At 52.3% G+C, this 17758-nt stretch overlaps 1 protein-coding gene across 1 annotated transcript in view; it reads right to left on the bottom strand.

Moving 5' to 3' along the window:
- Window positions 1-1472: 1472 nt before the first annotated feature.
- Window positions 1473-17758, bottom strand: part of Galnt2 (polypeptide N-acetylgalactosaminyltransferase 2) — a 140390-nt gene continuing 124104 nt past the window's right edge. Inside the window, exons 9-16 of the mRNA XM_076572317.1 lie at window positions 16888-16975; window positions 16354-16457; window positions 13050-13176; window positions 11186-11278; window positions 10893-10976; window positions 9609-9735; window positions 6368-6487; window positions 1473-3929 (exon numbers count right to left, since the gene is read on the bottom strand). Of these exons, the coding sequence (XP_076428432.1) occupies window positions 3774-3929; window positions 6368-6487; window positions 9609-9735; window positions 10893-10976; window positions 11186-11278; window positions 13050-13176; window positions 16354-16457; window positions 16888-16975 (899 nt within the window). The 3' untranslated portion in view covers window positions 1473-3773. The remainder of the gene's footprint in view (window positions 3930-6367; window positions 6488-9608; window positions 9736-10892; window positions 10977-11185; window positions 11279-13049; window positions 13177-16353; window positions 16458-16887; window positions 16976-17758) is intronic.

Raw genomic sequence — 17758 nt, 5'->3', positions numbered from 1 at the left:
TCCTGCCTCTAGGCGAGGGGGCCCACCTAGGAGTCGCATGACTCACTGCCGGAGGTGTCTGTCCTATGCCATGGCCGGGGGGGGGGGGGGGGGGGGGGGGAGGTGGTGGTGAGGGGAGCAGGCAGCTTGTTCAGTGTTGAGCCCACAACTGAGCTGAAATCCAGTCTCTTGGGTTTCTTGTAATACGAGATAATGAACATCTTTATTTGAACTACTTGTAGGTGACATGGTTCCAAGAGAACTCTCCAGCTCAAGGGTAACAAGGAACCTTCTGGGATGTCCTTCAGCAAACCACAGTCAGTATCTCCAAATTCCACATGCCTCTCAGTGGTGATCTCAAGGACTCCTTCCATGATCCTCCAAGGCCCATGCCTTTCTGGACCTCACTGAAATACTCTGAAAGAAATCACCCCATGGCTACCATGTCATGACAAAGCTGAATTGTGTGTCTGGCTCTGGGCTAACTGGGACCTCCTGTATACCCATCCTACAGCCCTCCTGCGAGCACCCAGACTAGAGCTAGGGATAGGAGCCTTTTAGAAATGTGGTTTAGAGTCTCTTCAGGTACTCCGAGGTCCTGGGACATCACCAAGTTTTATATTCATGCCTTCATCTCACAAATGGCCACAGAGCCAAATTTTTGGTGTCTTAAATAACGAAGTGAATGCATTCTATGGTCTCAGAAGGTTCAGGCATCTCCTGGTCAGTCCCTTCACTGCCTTATCTTGGACCAAACTGCAGACGACTGGCCAGTGTTTATATTCCTGGATACACAGCTAGTCACATAAAGGTGTACTAGAGGGCATGTGCCAGGCTGGGATGGATGGGGCAGCCACAGATGGCTGGTGAGCATTTTAAATACTTAAGTGTAAAACATTTGGTTCCTCGAGGGTGTGAGCCAAATGTCCAGGGCAGACTACAGAAAGTGGGTTGCACAGGATCAGGGCAACTTTAGGCTGGTTCCCACTTGCATCACCAGCTTTTTCTTAGTATCTGTAAAGTGTGACCACGTTGAAGGGGCTGGGCAGGTGCCTGGCACAGCCTAACTACCTGCTCCACAGTGCTACCAACCGTTATTAATACAGCGGATGACAGCAGGCCCAGCATCAGAGGTGGGTTTTAGGAGAGTGAGGAGACACGGTAGTGGAGGTGCCCGGCACAGCCTAACTACCTGCTCCACAGTGCTACCAACCGTTATTAATACAGCGGATGACAGCAGGCCCAGCATTAGAGGTGGGTTTTAGGAGAGTGAGGAGACACGGTAGTGGAGGTGCCCGGCACAGCCTAACTACCTGCTCCACAGTGCTACCAACCGTTATTAATACAGCAGATGACAGCAGGCCCAGCATCAGAGGTGGGTTTTAGGAGAGTGAGGAGAAACGGTAGTGGAGGTGCCCGGAAGCAAGACCTGGATTCCAGCCTTCTGCCGGGTCCCGCCCCTTAGAGAGACCACGAGAGATGGCAGCTTGGCATTATCTATAAAGTATCTTCTCTTTATTTAAGTTAATTTCAAGGATGGTTTCCATCTATAAAATGGACAAAGTACAAGCTCTGTACAGCAGTTCTTTTAAAAATTAACTGGAAAAAAAATTACCAAACTATATTTTGAATTTGCAAAACATACTCACAGACACCATCCTTTTCAGCTTCACGGAGACTGGAGGACCACCACAGAAGACAACCACCTTGGCCTGCGGGCGCCCAGGGCTCCTGGGAGTTTTTAGTTTTAAAAACAGGAGTGGGGGGGTGGGATAGCCCCGATGACTAGGAAACAATGCAAGCATGGTGAGTCACTTTGGCACACTGTCATGTAAACATGGCTCACGGCAGGGCCTTGCCCAGTCCCCTCTGCTCAGAGGCGGGCTGAGTTGCACCCTGGTGGCCAGACACTCAGATGGAAAAGGTGACGAGAGCACAGGGTGGGGTGGGGTGCCGGTGCGTGGTGGGAAGCTCCACCTACACCTACTTCAAATCAGCCCGCGCTGCTTCACACCTGTGGTTTTCACTCTGATAAAGGCAGTGCAGAGGTGTCAGGCTTAACAGCACAGACTGTGCTTGGACTCCACGCCTGCCTTCTCCTTGACAGCCTTGCACCTGGACCTGTGAGTGACATTCCTCAGAGCCGACCTGGGAAGGTGGACATGTGTGGACTTAACCAGACACAAGGGCACCCTGTCTGTTATAATGCCTCGCTTGTTGGCTGCTTGGCAGGGGTTGAAAAGACAGAGGGTCAGCACCTGGCCAGGCCTTCCCAGAGGGTCCGTGGTCATGGTGTGCACATATATGGAGCTCCTCAAGTAGAAGAGAACTAGCCACACCCCCTTTTGGCGCAGGTGGGAAGCAGAGCACTCACTCACAGGCTCTCTGACCACCTCCAACTATGGTTCCTGTGGTCTCGGGGACACCTGAGATGTTCGTGTGTGATGCTTGCAGCCCTACCGGGCAGGCACCCAGGCCATCTCTGTGGCTGACACAGGCCTGGGTCCTCAGTGTGAATGCACAGGCCCTATGGTCCTAACTCTACCCACAGTTCCTGCACCTGCCTGTGGCTATATATGGGGGTATCACCTGTACCAGGGCTGCAGACATGTGGGGTTCACCCACACGCTAAAAGGCTGGTCCTCTGTGCTCTGCCGGCAGCTCAGTTAGTGCCAAAGACCCAAACACAGGGTCTCAGACCACTACGAGCCTAGAAATAGCATGTGACAGCTGCCCAGGGTCCTGGTCTGTCACAAGGCAGTGGGGTCCTGCTGGCTCACATTAGTTAGAAGCTGTGGGATTGAGTTTTCCTAAAGAAAAGAAATCTAATTTTAAAAGAAAACTCAAAGTAATAACTTGCCAAAAGAGGTAACCTAGTTAGGTTTATAGACGACGATGGGCACAAAGCAGACGTTCCAACCCAGCCACAATTCCCTAGCTGAAGTCCAACACTGACGTTTGGGGGCTGGGGCCAGTGGTTCGGGGACCCCTGCAGCTGGCAGAGCAGCATGGACTGGCTGGTGAGGCTCCAGAGATGGTGATGTCACCTTTGGCTCTGGGAGCGCAGGCCCCTCTGCAGAGCTGCGCTGCGCTGCGGGGTTCACGAGATGACGACGTGGGGAAGCACAGGGAACTGACCGTCATTCTCTATGTGTATCTCTATTTAGTGTCCCACTCATAGCAAAGTCCGTATTCGAACGCAGCAAGTAAGTCAGTGGAAGAAGGAAGTGGCTGGGAGGCCAGCTGTGCCCAGAGGTGCAAGGACAGAGAAACGAGGAAGTCTGCAAGGAAAGGTCGGCTTTGTGGAAACCACTTTTTTTCCTCAGACAGGGTCTTGCCTGCCTCCGCCTCCTGAGTGATGGGATTACAGGCACTGGCCACCATGCCTGGTTCACACACATGATTTTGGATGGGTAAAAAAACGTACTGGAGATTTTTGAGTTCTTGCTGTGAGGGCAGCTGCCCGTTCCCTCTGTCCTCAAGATAAACATGCTTGCTGCTTGTCCACTTGTTCCGGCCAGCACTGGGCTGGTCCTCTGCTGGGGAGTGAGCAGAAAGTAGAAAGTGGGAGGCAGAGGATGCCAGCCTTGGGAGGGACCCTCTGTCCCGAGCCCCGGGGGCTCATTTCCTCTTCTGCACAGCGCCAGCCCAGCTCATGCCTCGCTGAAGACTTAAGACTTTCAGACCATGATGGAACACTGAGGTATATAGTTTTGCGGAAAGTTTCAGAAACATAGTAACGTGATCACCAAACTGGGCTGGTGTGCAGGTGGACGGCGGGCCCTTGGGGCCTCTTATTGCTGCAGGTTGAGTGAGAATTTCCACTGCTGTGACAGGGCCGGACCACACACCTCCACACTCAGGCCTCCGCTCTTGGCCGTGCGGCTGTCCAGGCACAGGTTGCTGCCCACGTGGCGCAGCTTGGAGTTGCCCTCAATCTGCTCCCACTTCTGCAACAGACAAGAGCACAGCAGGGGAGGAGTGTGAGGCGGGGTGGGGTCTGCAGGCCGCTCTCAGGCACACACCTGCTGTTTCCAGGCTGTCTCTGTCAGGAGTCCCCACTGCCCTGCGCGCCACTCTTGGGGCACAGGTCACCAGAACAATGCTCCTGTGAATGCTCCTAGCACACTAAAACCAAGCATAGCCAGGAAGCCCACCAACCCACTCTGCCACGCACAAAGCCCTAACAGCCTCAAGCAGTTTGAGTTGCCCTTATCCTATTGTTTAGCAAGTAATGTAAACATTCTACTTAAACATTTGTTTTGGTTTTTTAAATAACACATTTTTCTCCCCCCCGCCCGCCCGCCCCCCCCCCCCCCCCCCCCCGGTCTCCCCCAGGTCCTTTCATTAACAAGGACTATGGCTCTAATTAATTTTTTATGCATGCACTAAAGTTCCTTGGGGTAAGTATTTCTGAAAATTCTGACACTGTGGAATTAAATTTTCTCACTCTTGCCTCCTCTCCCTGATTGTGTATATGTACACATACATGTGCCTGGAAACCTGATGTTCTCATTGGCCAAACAGTAAAGCACCACGCTGAGACATGCCAAGGAGCTGCCTCCCAACAGCAGGCTGGGGGGGTGGGGGTGGGAAGCACAGCCCACAGCACGAGGCTGACCCTCCACCCTCCTGATTGTTGTTCCACCTGCTCACTCAGCTTCCTTGCCAACAGCGGAAGTCAAGGGCAACGCAGCCCGAGAGGCTGTGCCACCTACACTGTCTTGTCCCTCCTTGTCCTTGTGGCTGTCAGTTCTCCTGTCCCCTGCATTGTCATGGAAAGCATGCTTGGAGTCTGCCAAGGCCTTCGAGCTGCCTGACAAAGAGTGTGGAGTGAATAGAGTCTGATTCTGGCTCCTGGGGGACCCTGTCTGTCACATGTGGAAGCATCCACTAGACAGGGATGAATGTCTAAGAAAAGAATGAAGTCACAGCTGGCCCTGGGAGGAGGTCTTCAGCGCTGGTGTCTATCTGATGGGATGTGGTAGTGTGGTGGATTTCCTGAAGTCGTTTTCCCACACCCCCACAGGTGGAGGCTTGAGGCTGTACTCCCCACCCAGAAGGAGCAAGTGCAGCTTTCCCTGTCTGAGAAGCTCAGGTAAGGACCCCAAGAATACCACTGGAGCAGGTGTTTCTATCGACGCTTACAGCAAGGACTTGTTTTCTTTTTAGTTTTGGAGACCAGATTCAAGTCTCACTTTATCACTGCCTATAGCAAAGACACCTCAAGGGCACTTGGGCTGTGGCCAGGAACTGTCCTCCATGCCAGCCTGGATGGGTCTAGGTGTCTGGGTGCAGGGCACAGTGGCTTCCCTGTTCAGCATTCACTATCCCACCCTATAGGGTATGGCTCAGTCGTACAACTGCACCACAGAGACCACTGTTTCAAGTGAGGACAGGGTAGGCTGGGGGTCTGCAGGCAAGGACAGGCACCCAGAGATGGGAGCAGCGCTTTGGAGATGGACTGGGGAGAGGGGACCCTTCGCAAGCATTTCTCCGATACCTCGGGTCTAAACAGGAACTGGATGACGGCTGTGCCGCCACCCCCTAGCAGTGCTGGGCGGGGAAATTGGGCCTCTGCTTCTCTTTGTGAAATCAGGTGCATGGAATATGGCTTAGTTATGGCTCTGGTAGTCCTCATGCCTCAGTTTCCCCATATCTGTCTTCTCGGAAGGGACTGTGGGAAGACTGGCTGACTCTCCCTGCAGTAGGCTGGAAGGGCCCCCTGCACTGCTGCTGCTAACGACAGTTGTCACCCTAGGGCTCAGAAGGGGAGTGTGCACAGAAGACCAGCTTCCAAGGCTTCCAGGAAGTTCTGACCCAGTGGAAGAAGCAAATACAGAGAGGGTCCTCAGCTCTCACCAGGGTTAAGACTCTGTGATCTTAAGTAAGACGATTAATACACCTCCAAACACTCAGCCACACAGGCCAGGGCGTGGCGGGCAAACGGCTGCTCCCTTTGTGATGTGCTGACAGGGAGCTGAGGAGGATGCCTGTGGCCCTGGACTTTAGGAAAATGTCATGCTACACCAGCTAGCCATGGAGAGGACCAGAGTTAAAGACCCAAAGCCCACTTTCTGTGGATGTGGGTGACTCTGCTGCTGAGTCTGTGTGCTTGCGCAGGATCATCTGTTTAAACATTTAGATTAGAATTTTGTGAAGTTAAGTACGAAAAACAAGTAGTTAATGTTTCTGTTTAAGAATCACGTCATTTCACATAAAACGCTCTGATGTGAGGAAGGAAGTGAAATTGGGACTCTGACACGAGACCTCCAGTGTATGAATGACAGCAAGTGACCTAAGGTGTGAGGTGGAGAAGCCGTGACCCTTGTCACTGTGAGCAGCGAGAAAGCCTGGGGCCTGCACCACCTTGTCCCAAGTGACGCACCTGTCTGCTGTCATTCTCCCGGCATCCCTGCAGCCTGACGAGGGAGCCGGGCGAGCGGTCCACCACAGCGAGGCACAGGTCCATGTGTTTCACCGACTTCTCCTTCGTTAGGGCCCACTCCTGGAGGAGAGCACAAGTCAGAGGCGGGCCTCGATCAAAGTGCAGTCAATCAGGACGCCTGACTCAGGACCCCAGGGCTAACTCAGGGGCAGACCTACACCCACCTGGCTGCTAAGCTCGCCCTTGGGAACTGTTAGGTTTTGGTGGCTCTGTTCTGGGAGGCTGTGGGACTTCCCACTCCTGCAGCCACTCATGCTGGCAGGTCACCACTGACGCGATGGACTAACTGGACTCTCAACCCAAGAGCCCAAATAAACCCACCCTCCAGTTGTTTCGGTCAAGTATTTGGTCAGAGCAGCAAGATAAGGAGTTAATATAGTGACAAGAATGAACCGTATCAAGAAACATGACTAAAGAAAAAACAAGAAAAGTTAGCTAACAGAGTCATCAAGACTAACCATAGTAAGTATTTTAGCTCAAAGTGCAAGTTAGAGGTCAGGGTCAACTGTCCTGCTCTCGCCCACAATTCCTCCCACATAGCTCGGGTTTGGAAACAGATTTATGGACGTAGGTTGAATTTGTGAAGACTCTGTAAGTAATAGACTGCAGCTTCCAGCAAACATCCACAGGGCTGAGTCTGCAGGAGCCCTGGTGCTCTCCAAGTCCCGGAACTCCCCCCCTCGGCAGGAACAATCTACATGTCAACACACAGCAGGGCTCCTCTAAGTGGATGCTCACTATATGCCAAGCGGTCTCAAGTCTTCTCACACGAACTGCATGAGGGGTTGGTAGGTCTACTTTGCAGACAAGAAAACTGGGTCAGAATGCATTTAAATATTCTTGCCTGTGCTTTTAACAATTCAAACACATGTACATGCGTCTGTACACAGAGGGCAGGGCTGTCAATCACCTCTCTGAATGCTAAACAAGATCATGCAGAAGTAGGGAAGACTGGGGACAGAGAGGGAGTGACAGAGTTACGGTGTCAGTGGCTGGGTAGAAGACTCTATGTGGGGCCAGAAGGTAGGGCCTCCTAAAGCCACTTATGAACCAGATCCGTTAAGGGTACAGCCACCCCATGCAAGGCCTCCAGGACCCAGAAGTAGAGGTCTCAGTCAGCCCAGCATTCCCCTCAGTGGGGAAATGGAAGACGCATGATTAAGTGCTCCAAAGACTGCCTTTTCTTTCGCAGGCCACAAGGACAGGGTGATAAACGGTCACCTTGCTACCAATGTACAAGTAGTCTGGTAGCAGCAAGACACTGAAACCCAAGGGAGACAGAACTCACATTTCGGGGCCGCCACTGGGACATGCAGTCTCCTGACTCTGAGAAGTGCAAAAGGCGATGAGGTTTGGGGAGTGGGGGAGACAGAGGGGGGTGGGAGGGTAGAAGTGTAGAGTGGGGGGAGATGGGGGGCAGGACAGAGAGGCTGGGGAGCGATGAGCAAGTGAACCTGGAGGCAGGGCTCTATCTTTCCTTGCTCTGTATCTACTCCTGCCTTGAAATGGGAAGGTGTGCTCCGTGTACATTGGTGTGCTCCGTGTACATTGGTGTGTTCCGTGTCACCATACATTAGAAGGAAGGAACTCACAGAAGAGACCTGGACTTGGAGTCACTGTGGGTAGGCCCTCTGTAGCCCGACCTTACTTCCTGTCTACTGTCTGCTTCCAGACACAAGGTGTGGACACAAGACCCCTTCTCTCTTACTCTGTCTTGTCAGGTCCTCTGTCACCACAGTGTGTGTGCCACTACAGTGAAAAGTCAGCCACACACAGTGTGTGTGCCACCACAGTGAAAAGTCTGTCACCACAGTGTGTGTACCACCACAGTGAAAAGTCGGTCACACAGTGTGTGTGCCACCACAGTGAAAATAACTCACACACAGTGTGTCTGTCACTACGGTGAATATAACTCACACACAGTGTGTGTGCTTGGTTCCAGACGTGTCCAGGGTGTGGAGATGCAGCTCTAGGATGTGAAGCCCATGACCCCTGCCCCCTCCACTCCATGCCTACACCCACCTGTGGGCAGCAGCTGGAGACACAGCTGCTGTGGTCAGGAGAGTCATGGGAGCCTCTGAGCACTGAGGGTCTAGACTCTTGATATGACAAGTGTGGGGAGATGCTGGGAAGGCCATGGCTGGCCAGGAAGGTCATATGTGGATATTGTGTACCTCATTATTTTAAGAAGGGCAATACACTGAACTCCAAACATCTGATTGGCCCATGCAAGCGCAGAGCTGGCCACCTCTCTGCTGAGTCCTTCAGCAACCTGAATTTGTAAGATGTTTAAGAGATGCTTTTATGAGCTGCCATCCTGAAAGAGTGTGGCCATTAATTCTCTCATCTCCTGTGTACGGCTGAGGCTGAGCTGGAAACCAGGTAACAAGCCCTCACCAGGCTGCAAGCACTGTACTGCTTAAAGCCAAGGAAGTACTCTGTTTCACCCGCGTGGCATGTGACACCCGGTCATGGTAGGGACTGCTGGTGTCGTCTTTGCCTCTAGGTCCCCTCCAAGCACCGGAGTGCTAGCCACCTGCCACGCATGGCAGACCGAATTCAAATTCAGTAGAGTTAAATAAAATGGAAGACTCAATTCACAGCAGGCACACCTCAGGGGCTCGTGTGCATGGGCGGCTGCTGGCTGCGGTTCTAGAACACTTGTAGCACAGCACACGGGTCCAGGGTAGCACTAGAGGGGGGTCCTGGACCTCAGCGCGCCTGTGGGGTGAGGTATCCCAGGCTGAGTGGTGAACTGTGCCAATCACCAAGTCTGCCAAGGATGGGCGTCCAAGCCCTGCTGGCCATCACCATCATTGCCGCTCCACCTGAAGAGGCTGAAGCTGAGCGCCTCCTAAGCGGGGACCAGTTTACGATACATCAGTGACAAACATGGGTGCTGACGCAGGTCTGGGACTGTGGGGTGGCTATCGCAGGGGTGAGAGCTGACAGGAAGCGGCCAGGGAGAAGAAGGAAGTCAGCCTGAACAACAGGTGCCGATGTCACCCTCTACCAGTGTGTCCCTGCCACTGCAGCACAGCCCAAAGCAGATGAGCAGCTTAAGGCCACATTCAATACCACGGGTGCTGAGGTTGCTGGCAGTGCCAGGACTTTCCATAGGACTCCAGGGCTTCCAGCTGAGAGCTCTGGGCCCGCAGCTGCAAGCATTTTGCTCGCCTACCTGGTTCCCTCCAGCGTTGTGACATTCATAAATTCCAACGACTCCGTCAGCAAAGTGTCCCAGTGTGTCCAGGCAGTTGGTTCCCTGCTGCAAGGCCCCAAAAGCTATGTCCTGGTGGTCTGGAACCCTGAAAGGTAATCATTGTAAGAGTCGAGGCCTCCTCTGCAACCCTGTAGTTCCTGTTTACCCACACCCTCTGCACACAGCCTCAAATTAGGCAGCAGAAAAGAGGATAGCTCCCTGTCACCCCTGATATGATATGGCTACAGCCTCTGGGTCCCTAAGACTGTAAGTGGGCCAGGCAGGATGGCACATGCCTGTAATCCCAACATCCAGAAGGCTGAAAGAGGATTTCTGAGAGAGTTTGAGGCCAGCCTGGGCTAGAGCAAGACCCCTATCTCAAAATGACAAAACCAACTGAGAACGGAGAAGTTTCCTCAAGTTCTGCTAAGGAGAGCTACTAACAGGTTGGTACGTCCTTTAGAAAGCCACTCACAGGGCTCAAGCCTGCTTCTCTGTATTTCTCAACAGACTGAGATCTTGTCCAGTAGGGCACCACGGCCTGCGAGGATTTGTTAAGTGGTTCAATGTACACAAATGGATAGAGAGTATGGTGAGTGCTGTGTGCTTAGGTAGGAGACAGAAGCTTAGCCTCACCTTGAGAGACTTTGGTCGCCTGATTAAGGGTCATACTCTAAACCTTAACCGGCTCTCCTATGTGGCAATGATTAAACAGGCAGGCCCTTAAAGATGAGAATAACCTGGCGGCGCCTGTTGCCAGAGACCCACTGGCCCTCTACTGAGGCCCTTAGGACACAGAGATCCTGGCAGCTTACAGGGAAGGGTGGTTTTGAGGGAAGGCTCAGCAGAGTGTTTCTGTCATGGACCCTCCACGAGGAGGTGGGACACCATCCCTGCTAATCCTATTCTACACTCACTAGAAGGCAGGAGTGGCTGAAGGGAGCTGTGGGGAGAGGTCAGGGGAGCAGAATAAACTGGAGACAGTATGCTCATGGAGAGACAGCCTACACCTCACTAGTCTACCTCTTAATGGGGGACAAACCAAATCAGGGGCGCTTTAGGATTCTTCCAGGCTCACAGAGCAAGGGAAATGCTGTAAGAGAGTAGGGTCTGTGGGTACTTGTGGGGATGAGACCATGTGCTCTCCTTGGTAGCCAGCTCTCAGTCTCACAGCAAGCATGAGGCCTGCAGCCTCTCTAATCATCTTGCTTCCTCAGCCTTCACAAAATGCACTCAGGACCCCAGGACTTACCTAGGACTTACCTAAGCTCTGGGTAGACATTGTCCAGGTACCACTTGAAGGGCTTGCAGCCCAGCTTTTTCCTGAGCTCCAGCCTGCTCTGAATACTGGAGGAAAGGAAGATACATTTAGTTCTGAATGCCAGGGAGACTGATGTGGCCTAGGTGGTGTGGTATGGACTGTCCAGCCTCTGGTGCCCATGACCTGCTGCCCACTAGTGCCTTGCTGGCAAAGCGTAGAGGCCCCCCGTGGACACTGCAAGCTCTCCTCACCGCTCCCACCGTCCCCCCTGAAGGGACGGGCAGGTGGCACTCACTTTCCGTAGGGCACATTTCGGGCAGAAGGCACTGCTGCGTAGTAGAAGTTTTTGTATTCATCCATCCAGACCTCCGCTGCCCGGCGGGTGTTCCTGAAAACAAAGCCAGCCTTCCTGAACTCTAATTTCATCCCTTCCCCAGAGTCACCTGTCTGTGCCCATCTGCTCAAGTGTGAATAAGGACAGTGCCCACGAGTGTGGCATGGTGAAGCAGCAGCTACCTCAGGGTCTGTGGGAAGGTGCTCAGCTTAAATCTACGGAACCACCATCCCTCACAGCAGCTTCAAGGATAGCGCAGACGTGTACTGAGAAGAAACCTCTGCTGTGCCTGGAGAAGGAGCCTCTAGTGGAGAGCGCAGCAGGAGACTTTGGTTGCCCCAGCCTCCCACAGCACCACTAACATCCTGGGAAATGAAGGAGGTTCCTTAACTTCACTCTCTTTCATGTGGACCTCTGCTGAGGAAAGTCATGTGCAGATTACAAATGACAGCATGAAGAAGCGGGGCCATCATAACCCAGGTCTGGGGATGGATCCTCACTGTCCTTAGCTCTAGTTCATAAAGAAAGCTTGCATCCATGACACTTAGGAAGGGCCACTGTAGGCTCAGACACCAGCAGACCCTCTGCTCAGATGAAACATGGCCTATCATGCTCTTCCAAAATGAACACAGCAGGCAGGCTGTGGTCACCCTGCAGGTAAATCTTTTTCTCTGCAGTAAAGGCCTTTTAAATGCTGAACCTGTCACACTGTCTGAGCTGTAATTACTAAATCCATCTCCACGTGGGGCCTCCATCTTCCTCATAAAGTGATAAATATTCCTGTTGTTCCCGAATGGGGGAGGGGCCAGACTGCTGCCACTGAGACAAGATGTTGTAAAATGTGCTCATCCTCAGACCCCTGGTGCTAACCCCAGAAATGCCCCGAAAGGTTGATAGCCAAGAATGAAATACATAAATGAAACATATGTGAGTACAGAGCAGAGGCATGACACTGCCACCAGTTTCTGTCTCTAGACAGGTCAGAAACAGAGGCGAGTGAGCATGGGCAGAACCCTCGGAAACACCCTGCAGACTCTGGCCACGGATGTTCCCCTAGGTCTGCCAGGCTGAACACACCCCACCTTAGAGCCTGGACTCTTGGGCCATCTCCACAGGGAGCTCTGTGTGTCTGTAACCTGTCAAGCCTGTCCTGTTAGCCCAATTTCACTTCCCCATGGTGCTGACCAGATGAACACTGGAAACATCTTGTTTGGCTTAGAGGTTTTGCTGTCTGCCCCCATGAGGTCTGACTCAGTTTTTTCAGACAGGGCCTCACTATGGAACCTCGGCTGGCCTCAGACTTACAGACATCCACCTGCTTCTGCCTTCAGAGCACTGGGATTAAAGGTGTGTGCAACCGGCAAAGAGTCCCAGGAGAAACCTGGTCGGACTAAGCAGCTTTTCAGTTTTTGTTTGCTTACTAACATCTATCGCCAATCACTAATCAGTTATGAGCCCCGATGTCTTTTGGCTGGTGCTGTGTGACTTGTCTTCTGAGATGGTTTCAGTGTCTGCTCCTTCAGAACTCATGCTGAAATTTAGTTGTATTGAAATGACACCAAGAGGCAGAAGCTTCAAGCAGTGCCAGGCCATGGGCTCTGCTGTCTGCTTCCTGTGTGCCCTTAGCCTCCTCTCTCATCCTTCACTGTGTGGGCATCAGGAGAACCCTTGGCAGCGCTGACACCATGGCCCCAGATGTGTTAGCCACCAGGACAGTTAGCGAACAGTGCTGCTTTTTATACTGCCTCAGCCAGCAGCACGTACTCCTGCAGCCCACGGTGGAAGAATGGAATGCACACAGCTGGTCTGGCCTTTCACCGCTTACCGGGCAAAGACAGTGCCACTGCCACCTGGGAACGTGTAGGGGTGCTGCTTCCGGAACACGTGTCCCACACGGCTACAGGGAATGATCTCAAGGCTGCCACCGCACTGCCACACTCGGAATGAGATCTCTGGGAAGAAGGAAATTTGCCAACCATCAGTCACAGCTGCTGCCTCCATAGCACAGATACCCCACCCTAGCCACCTACCATGGCTCACTTTCAACTGCCAAGGGAAACGAATGAGAGGACGCTTCTCCAGAACATGATCTGGAACTTCTTACAGAGGAGACACTGGATGCACCCCGGATAGGTCAACTCCATAGCATACCCAGAACTGAACATGCATGGAAAACACTGGACCAGGGGGCTCCAAAGGATGGTTTTTGGTCTGAAAGCAGATGCCTGCCAGACTAAGACTACATGCATCCCAGTAACACCACAGCTGACAACTGGAGACAGGTGCACAGACCATGTTCCTCCACACTATTTCCTGTACATTGAGTACCAGGATACACTGAGCTTTCCTTCCAGGGAAGAAGAATCCTTGCCCATTACTCTCATATATCAGTAGGTCCAGGTGCCAACCAAGTTCCCAGGGTGGTGACCAGGGACAGTCCCTTAACCTTAGCAAGACAACTAGTTTAAACAGGAAGACCAACAAGTGCCATTTTGAATGACACCATGAAGTCTGTAAGAGAGAGCTTCTCTCTAGGGCACTGGCCATATCCCTCAACACATGCTGATATGATGAGAAATCTACAGATCCAGTACAGCTACCCATGGGAACAGAAAAGGAAATGAGGCAGGATCTTTGCAAATCATAGTTAGTGGAGGGCTAAATCCTCTAGAGCAGCATGCTGGGAGTCTGACGTCACTTGGTCAGTGCTGTCTGAGGACCTCCCAGGAGTGGGGGAGGGGAGGGCAAGCTAAAACCACAGCAGGAATTCCCTTGGGAAGAACAGATCCCATCAACCAGTCCCCTCGCACTGTGAGGCCAGCCCCACCTGAACAGATGCAGGGGGTGGTTCTCAACTTTCCCAGCAGCCAACAACACTTTGAGTAAGACACACTCTGTATCTCAGGAAGAAAACTCATGTGAGTGTGCCTACAGGAAGACTCAACAATGAGCTTTCTGGGCAGGGAATCTGCTGAGCTAGCAAGGGGCAGCTTGGAGGCCAGGTAGGCTATTTTCAACTGTGATTCCACATGAGCTCTGGGCATCCCCACTCTGCTCTTAGCCTGCAGACTCTGGGCCTGGAGTATGCCTTCCACGAGCCTCTCCTTTACGGCACTGGAGGCACAGAGCACCCATCCTAACATCACCAGAGCCTGCCTAAAGGATAGCTCTGTCCCGCATCTCACCTTTGCCCCTCTGCAACTGCTCCCACATAAGGTACTGTTGGTCAGGAAAACAGGCAGTCTTGCCATGTGAACACATATGGCTCAGAGACATGGCTCTGATGTTTCTCAGACATCCTATTCTCCTTCTCCCAACATCACAGCCACCAAACCTGCATGGACTGTTAACTGTCAGCAGTCTGTGTGGCCAGCAAAAGGAGCTGAGAGCAGAGCTCTGCAGAGGGGAGATTCATACCACAGGCCTGATAGTCCTGCTCAAACCCTCTGCTCAGTCTTCAAGTGTCCCCAGGGGGTGCTGCCAGGGACCAGAGGACATCAGACCTCCTAGAAGGGCAAGACTTCTACTCCAGGGTCTTACCTTCCCCAACCCCCCAGGTTATTAAACAGACCAAAACAAAAGCCCATGACATCAAACTTGTACTCTTCTCTCTCTGGGCTCCAGACCAGGTCACCTTATATATAAATCAGCCTCTGTAGGGTGACTCACAGGAGACTGGCAGAGTACGTCTGTCAATCTGTGCTGTCAGGGCCACACCAGTTCCTGAGGTGTGGCCTCCCGAGTTCTTGACACATGTTGCCCCACAGGGTGGCTCTAGCCCCTGGAACCTACAGAGGCTCAGGGGCCTTTCAGGTTCACTACTTCAAAGCCTTTCTTGCTCATAAAACTTCACCCAAGCCCACCCAAGCCCAACATCGCACTGAAACATGGGAAAGAGACTGACTCTTGACTCCTCCTTCTCCCTCCCATGGAGCCAGAGCTAGAAGCAGCTTTTCATCATGCTGGGCAGAGGCCTCCTACCAGATGAAACGTCTCCACCAACTTCAACTTCAAAAGACCTATTCAAACGACGGGCTAGCTGAAGCTGTTCTTTTAAGCCAACAGAAACTATCAAAGTCTCTGTCACAAGAAAATCTACTCAAAGTGACAGTGGTGTCCCTTCCCTCCCCCTCCTTGTCCCTTTCCTCTCAGAGCACACCTGGGTAAGAACGAAAGAAACTAAACTCTTGATAGTGAGGGGTCAGGTCTGAATGACAAGCACGTGAGATCAAAGACTTCAGGGAAAACAAGAAGCAAACCAGACAAGCTGACCAGCGTCTTCATCTGTCACACAAGACAGCTGAGAGAGCTGTCTATGCAGACCACCACCTGTAACGTGACCATGTCCCAATCCTAGGCAAACATGACCTCCATGGGTCATTAAAAAAATTTATTCCCAAAAGTAGTTGAGAAGGTGGGAGTCCACAGAGGTTTCCTAGTGAGATCTGAGCTTGCTTTACCCAGCAGGGCTGCATAAGGGGATGGACTGACCACGTGTGTGGTTACCAGGTGACTGGAAGGGTCTGCACTTGGCTGTGCTGGGGAGAGGTCTTTTGCTCCACCCTTTATGTTTCTTTAAAAAGCCCTTTAGAAGAGACAGAAGAGGCTGGTGGATTAGGATCCAGGCCCTCCTGAGGCTATCCTGTGTTTTTTTCTCTCTCTTTCCCTTCCATATTTCTATCTAAATCTCTTATCCTTCACTCAAGAGTACCCTGGGGGGAGAAGGTGGAGGCAGGTCCCCCACAAGAAGGCTCTGAACATCAGAACCCATCCATGTGACATGTGTGATTACAGCTGGCTAACCCAGCAGCAGCCCGGCTCCATTACCATTCTACACAATCAACCAGAGCCCTGGAAACTGCCATGCGGAAACCCTCAGGTCAAAGGATGTGACAAGCATCTGGTTTCGGTGCAGGGATGACCTGAGCTTTAGTCTCCTCCACCCTGACGTCAGGGGCGCATCTTACTGTCACCCCTGTGGTGAGAGTGTGTGACTCACATAACATATAGAGCTGGTTTGCCCACTGAATGGCTGCTCTGGGGCCTCCCTAACTGCTAACATGCCACCCTGCCTCCCATACTTCACCACGGTGACACCGGTGGACTTGAGGCCAGAGGGCTGTACATACCCAAGTTCTCTCCTCCCCACACATCCATCATCATGTCGTACTTCCCCAGCTCTTCAAAATAGAGCTTGTCCATCACAAACAGGCCACCAGCAATCATGGGGGTTCTGAAGAGGAAGGAGAGCAAGGCAAAGTTAGACTCACACCACAGGCTGACATCTGTGCTCTGAGGGGGGTCTTCCATTCTCCACTGACTTCTAGTCACCGCCTCAGGTCCCACAGAGACTGAGACCCTTGGCTTTTACACGCCTCACCTTATGAGGTAACCACAGCAGTAACATTAAAGGCCATAGTACACAGTTCCACTCTGCTACAGAAAACACTGCATCATAAACAGGAGACAACATGGAACCATCAGAGATGCCTTGTAAGGAAGTGGACCTAAAACCTCCTTCACCGCATGACCTGCTGCAGATGCTGGCCTTGAGGGGAGGCCAGGGACCAGAAGGCAGAGCCCCAGTACCTGGAAGCACACTGCTGCAGGGGCCAGAGTCTGGGCTCTCCCCAGGAGGGCTTCCTGCAATACCCTGTACTTACTTTATAGGGGCGACTGGGTTCCCCTGCCGGGACCTCCTCTGCTCTGGCGTCATGTAATCCCACTTGAACACCAAGTTCCAGTCAAAACCTGCCGACCCAGAAGAGAAAGAGCCATGAGAAGAAGACACAATCTCTTGGGCCTGCTGTCCTAACCTAGCAGCTGGACAATGAACCCATGTAGGCAGGGCTCCCTGCCAACTGACCAACCAAAACGAAGAGCATGAGGGGGGAGGGGAACAACTGGGGTGATGGGGTGGGCCAGGGAAGCGGGTGGCAGGGTGGGTATGGGGCCCAGTGAAATCTTCCCAACCCTCCAAAGCAAACACAGGTCTGAGTTTTCTTTAAACAAAACAAAACTACATATATGATTAGGGATCTGTGTGTGGTTATACACATGGGTGCAAGTGCCCATGGAGTCCAGAAGAGAGTACTGGAGCCCTGGGAGCTGGAGTTTTAGGTCGCCTGATTTGCTAGGAATTGAACTCAGATCCTCTAAAGTGTAGTGCGTGTTCATAATCTCTGAACCACCTTTCATACCCCTCCGATCGTTGTGTTGTTTTTTTTTTTTTTTGACACAGGGTATTGCTATTTCGCCCAAGTTGGTCTTGAACTTGCAGCAATCCTCCTGTCTCAGGCCCCTGAGTGCTAGGATTACAGACATATGCCGTCATGCCTGGCTTGGATTTTCTAACATTAAAAAGTCTAAGAACAAATGTGAAATATGAGAACTGTGTGTGATGCTACTGTACCTACAACGGCTGTGCACACAAGACTGGGACCTAGGGACCAGTCAGAGCTGGATAAATCACAATTGGCTCCCAGAAGCACAGTACAGCACATAGTACCTCCGTGGGACCCATGCTCTCCAGGC

This window comes from Peromyscus maniculatus, chromosome 5 (genome assembly GCF_049852395.1).
Source record: "Peromyscus maniculatus bairdii isolate BWxNUB_F1_BW_parent chromosome 5, HU_Pman_BW_mat_3.1, whole genome shotgun sequence".
Lineage (NCBI taxonomy): Eukaryota > Metazoa > Chordata > Mammalia > Rodentia > Cricetidae > Peromyscus > Peromyscus maniculatus.
Note: the sequence above shows the minus strand (reverse complement) of the source record. Positions and strands in the feature narration are given on the sequence as shown.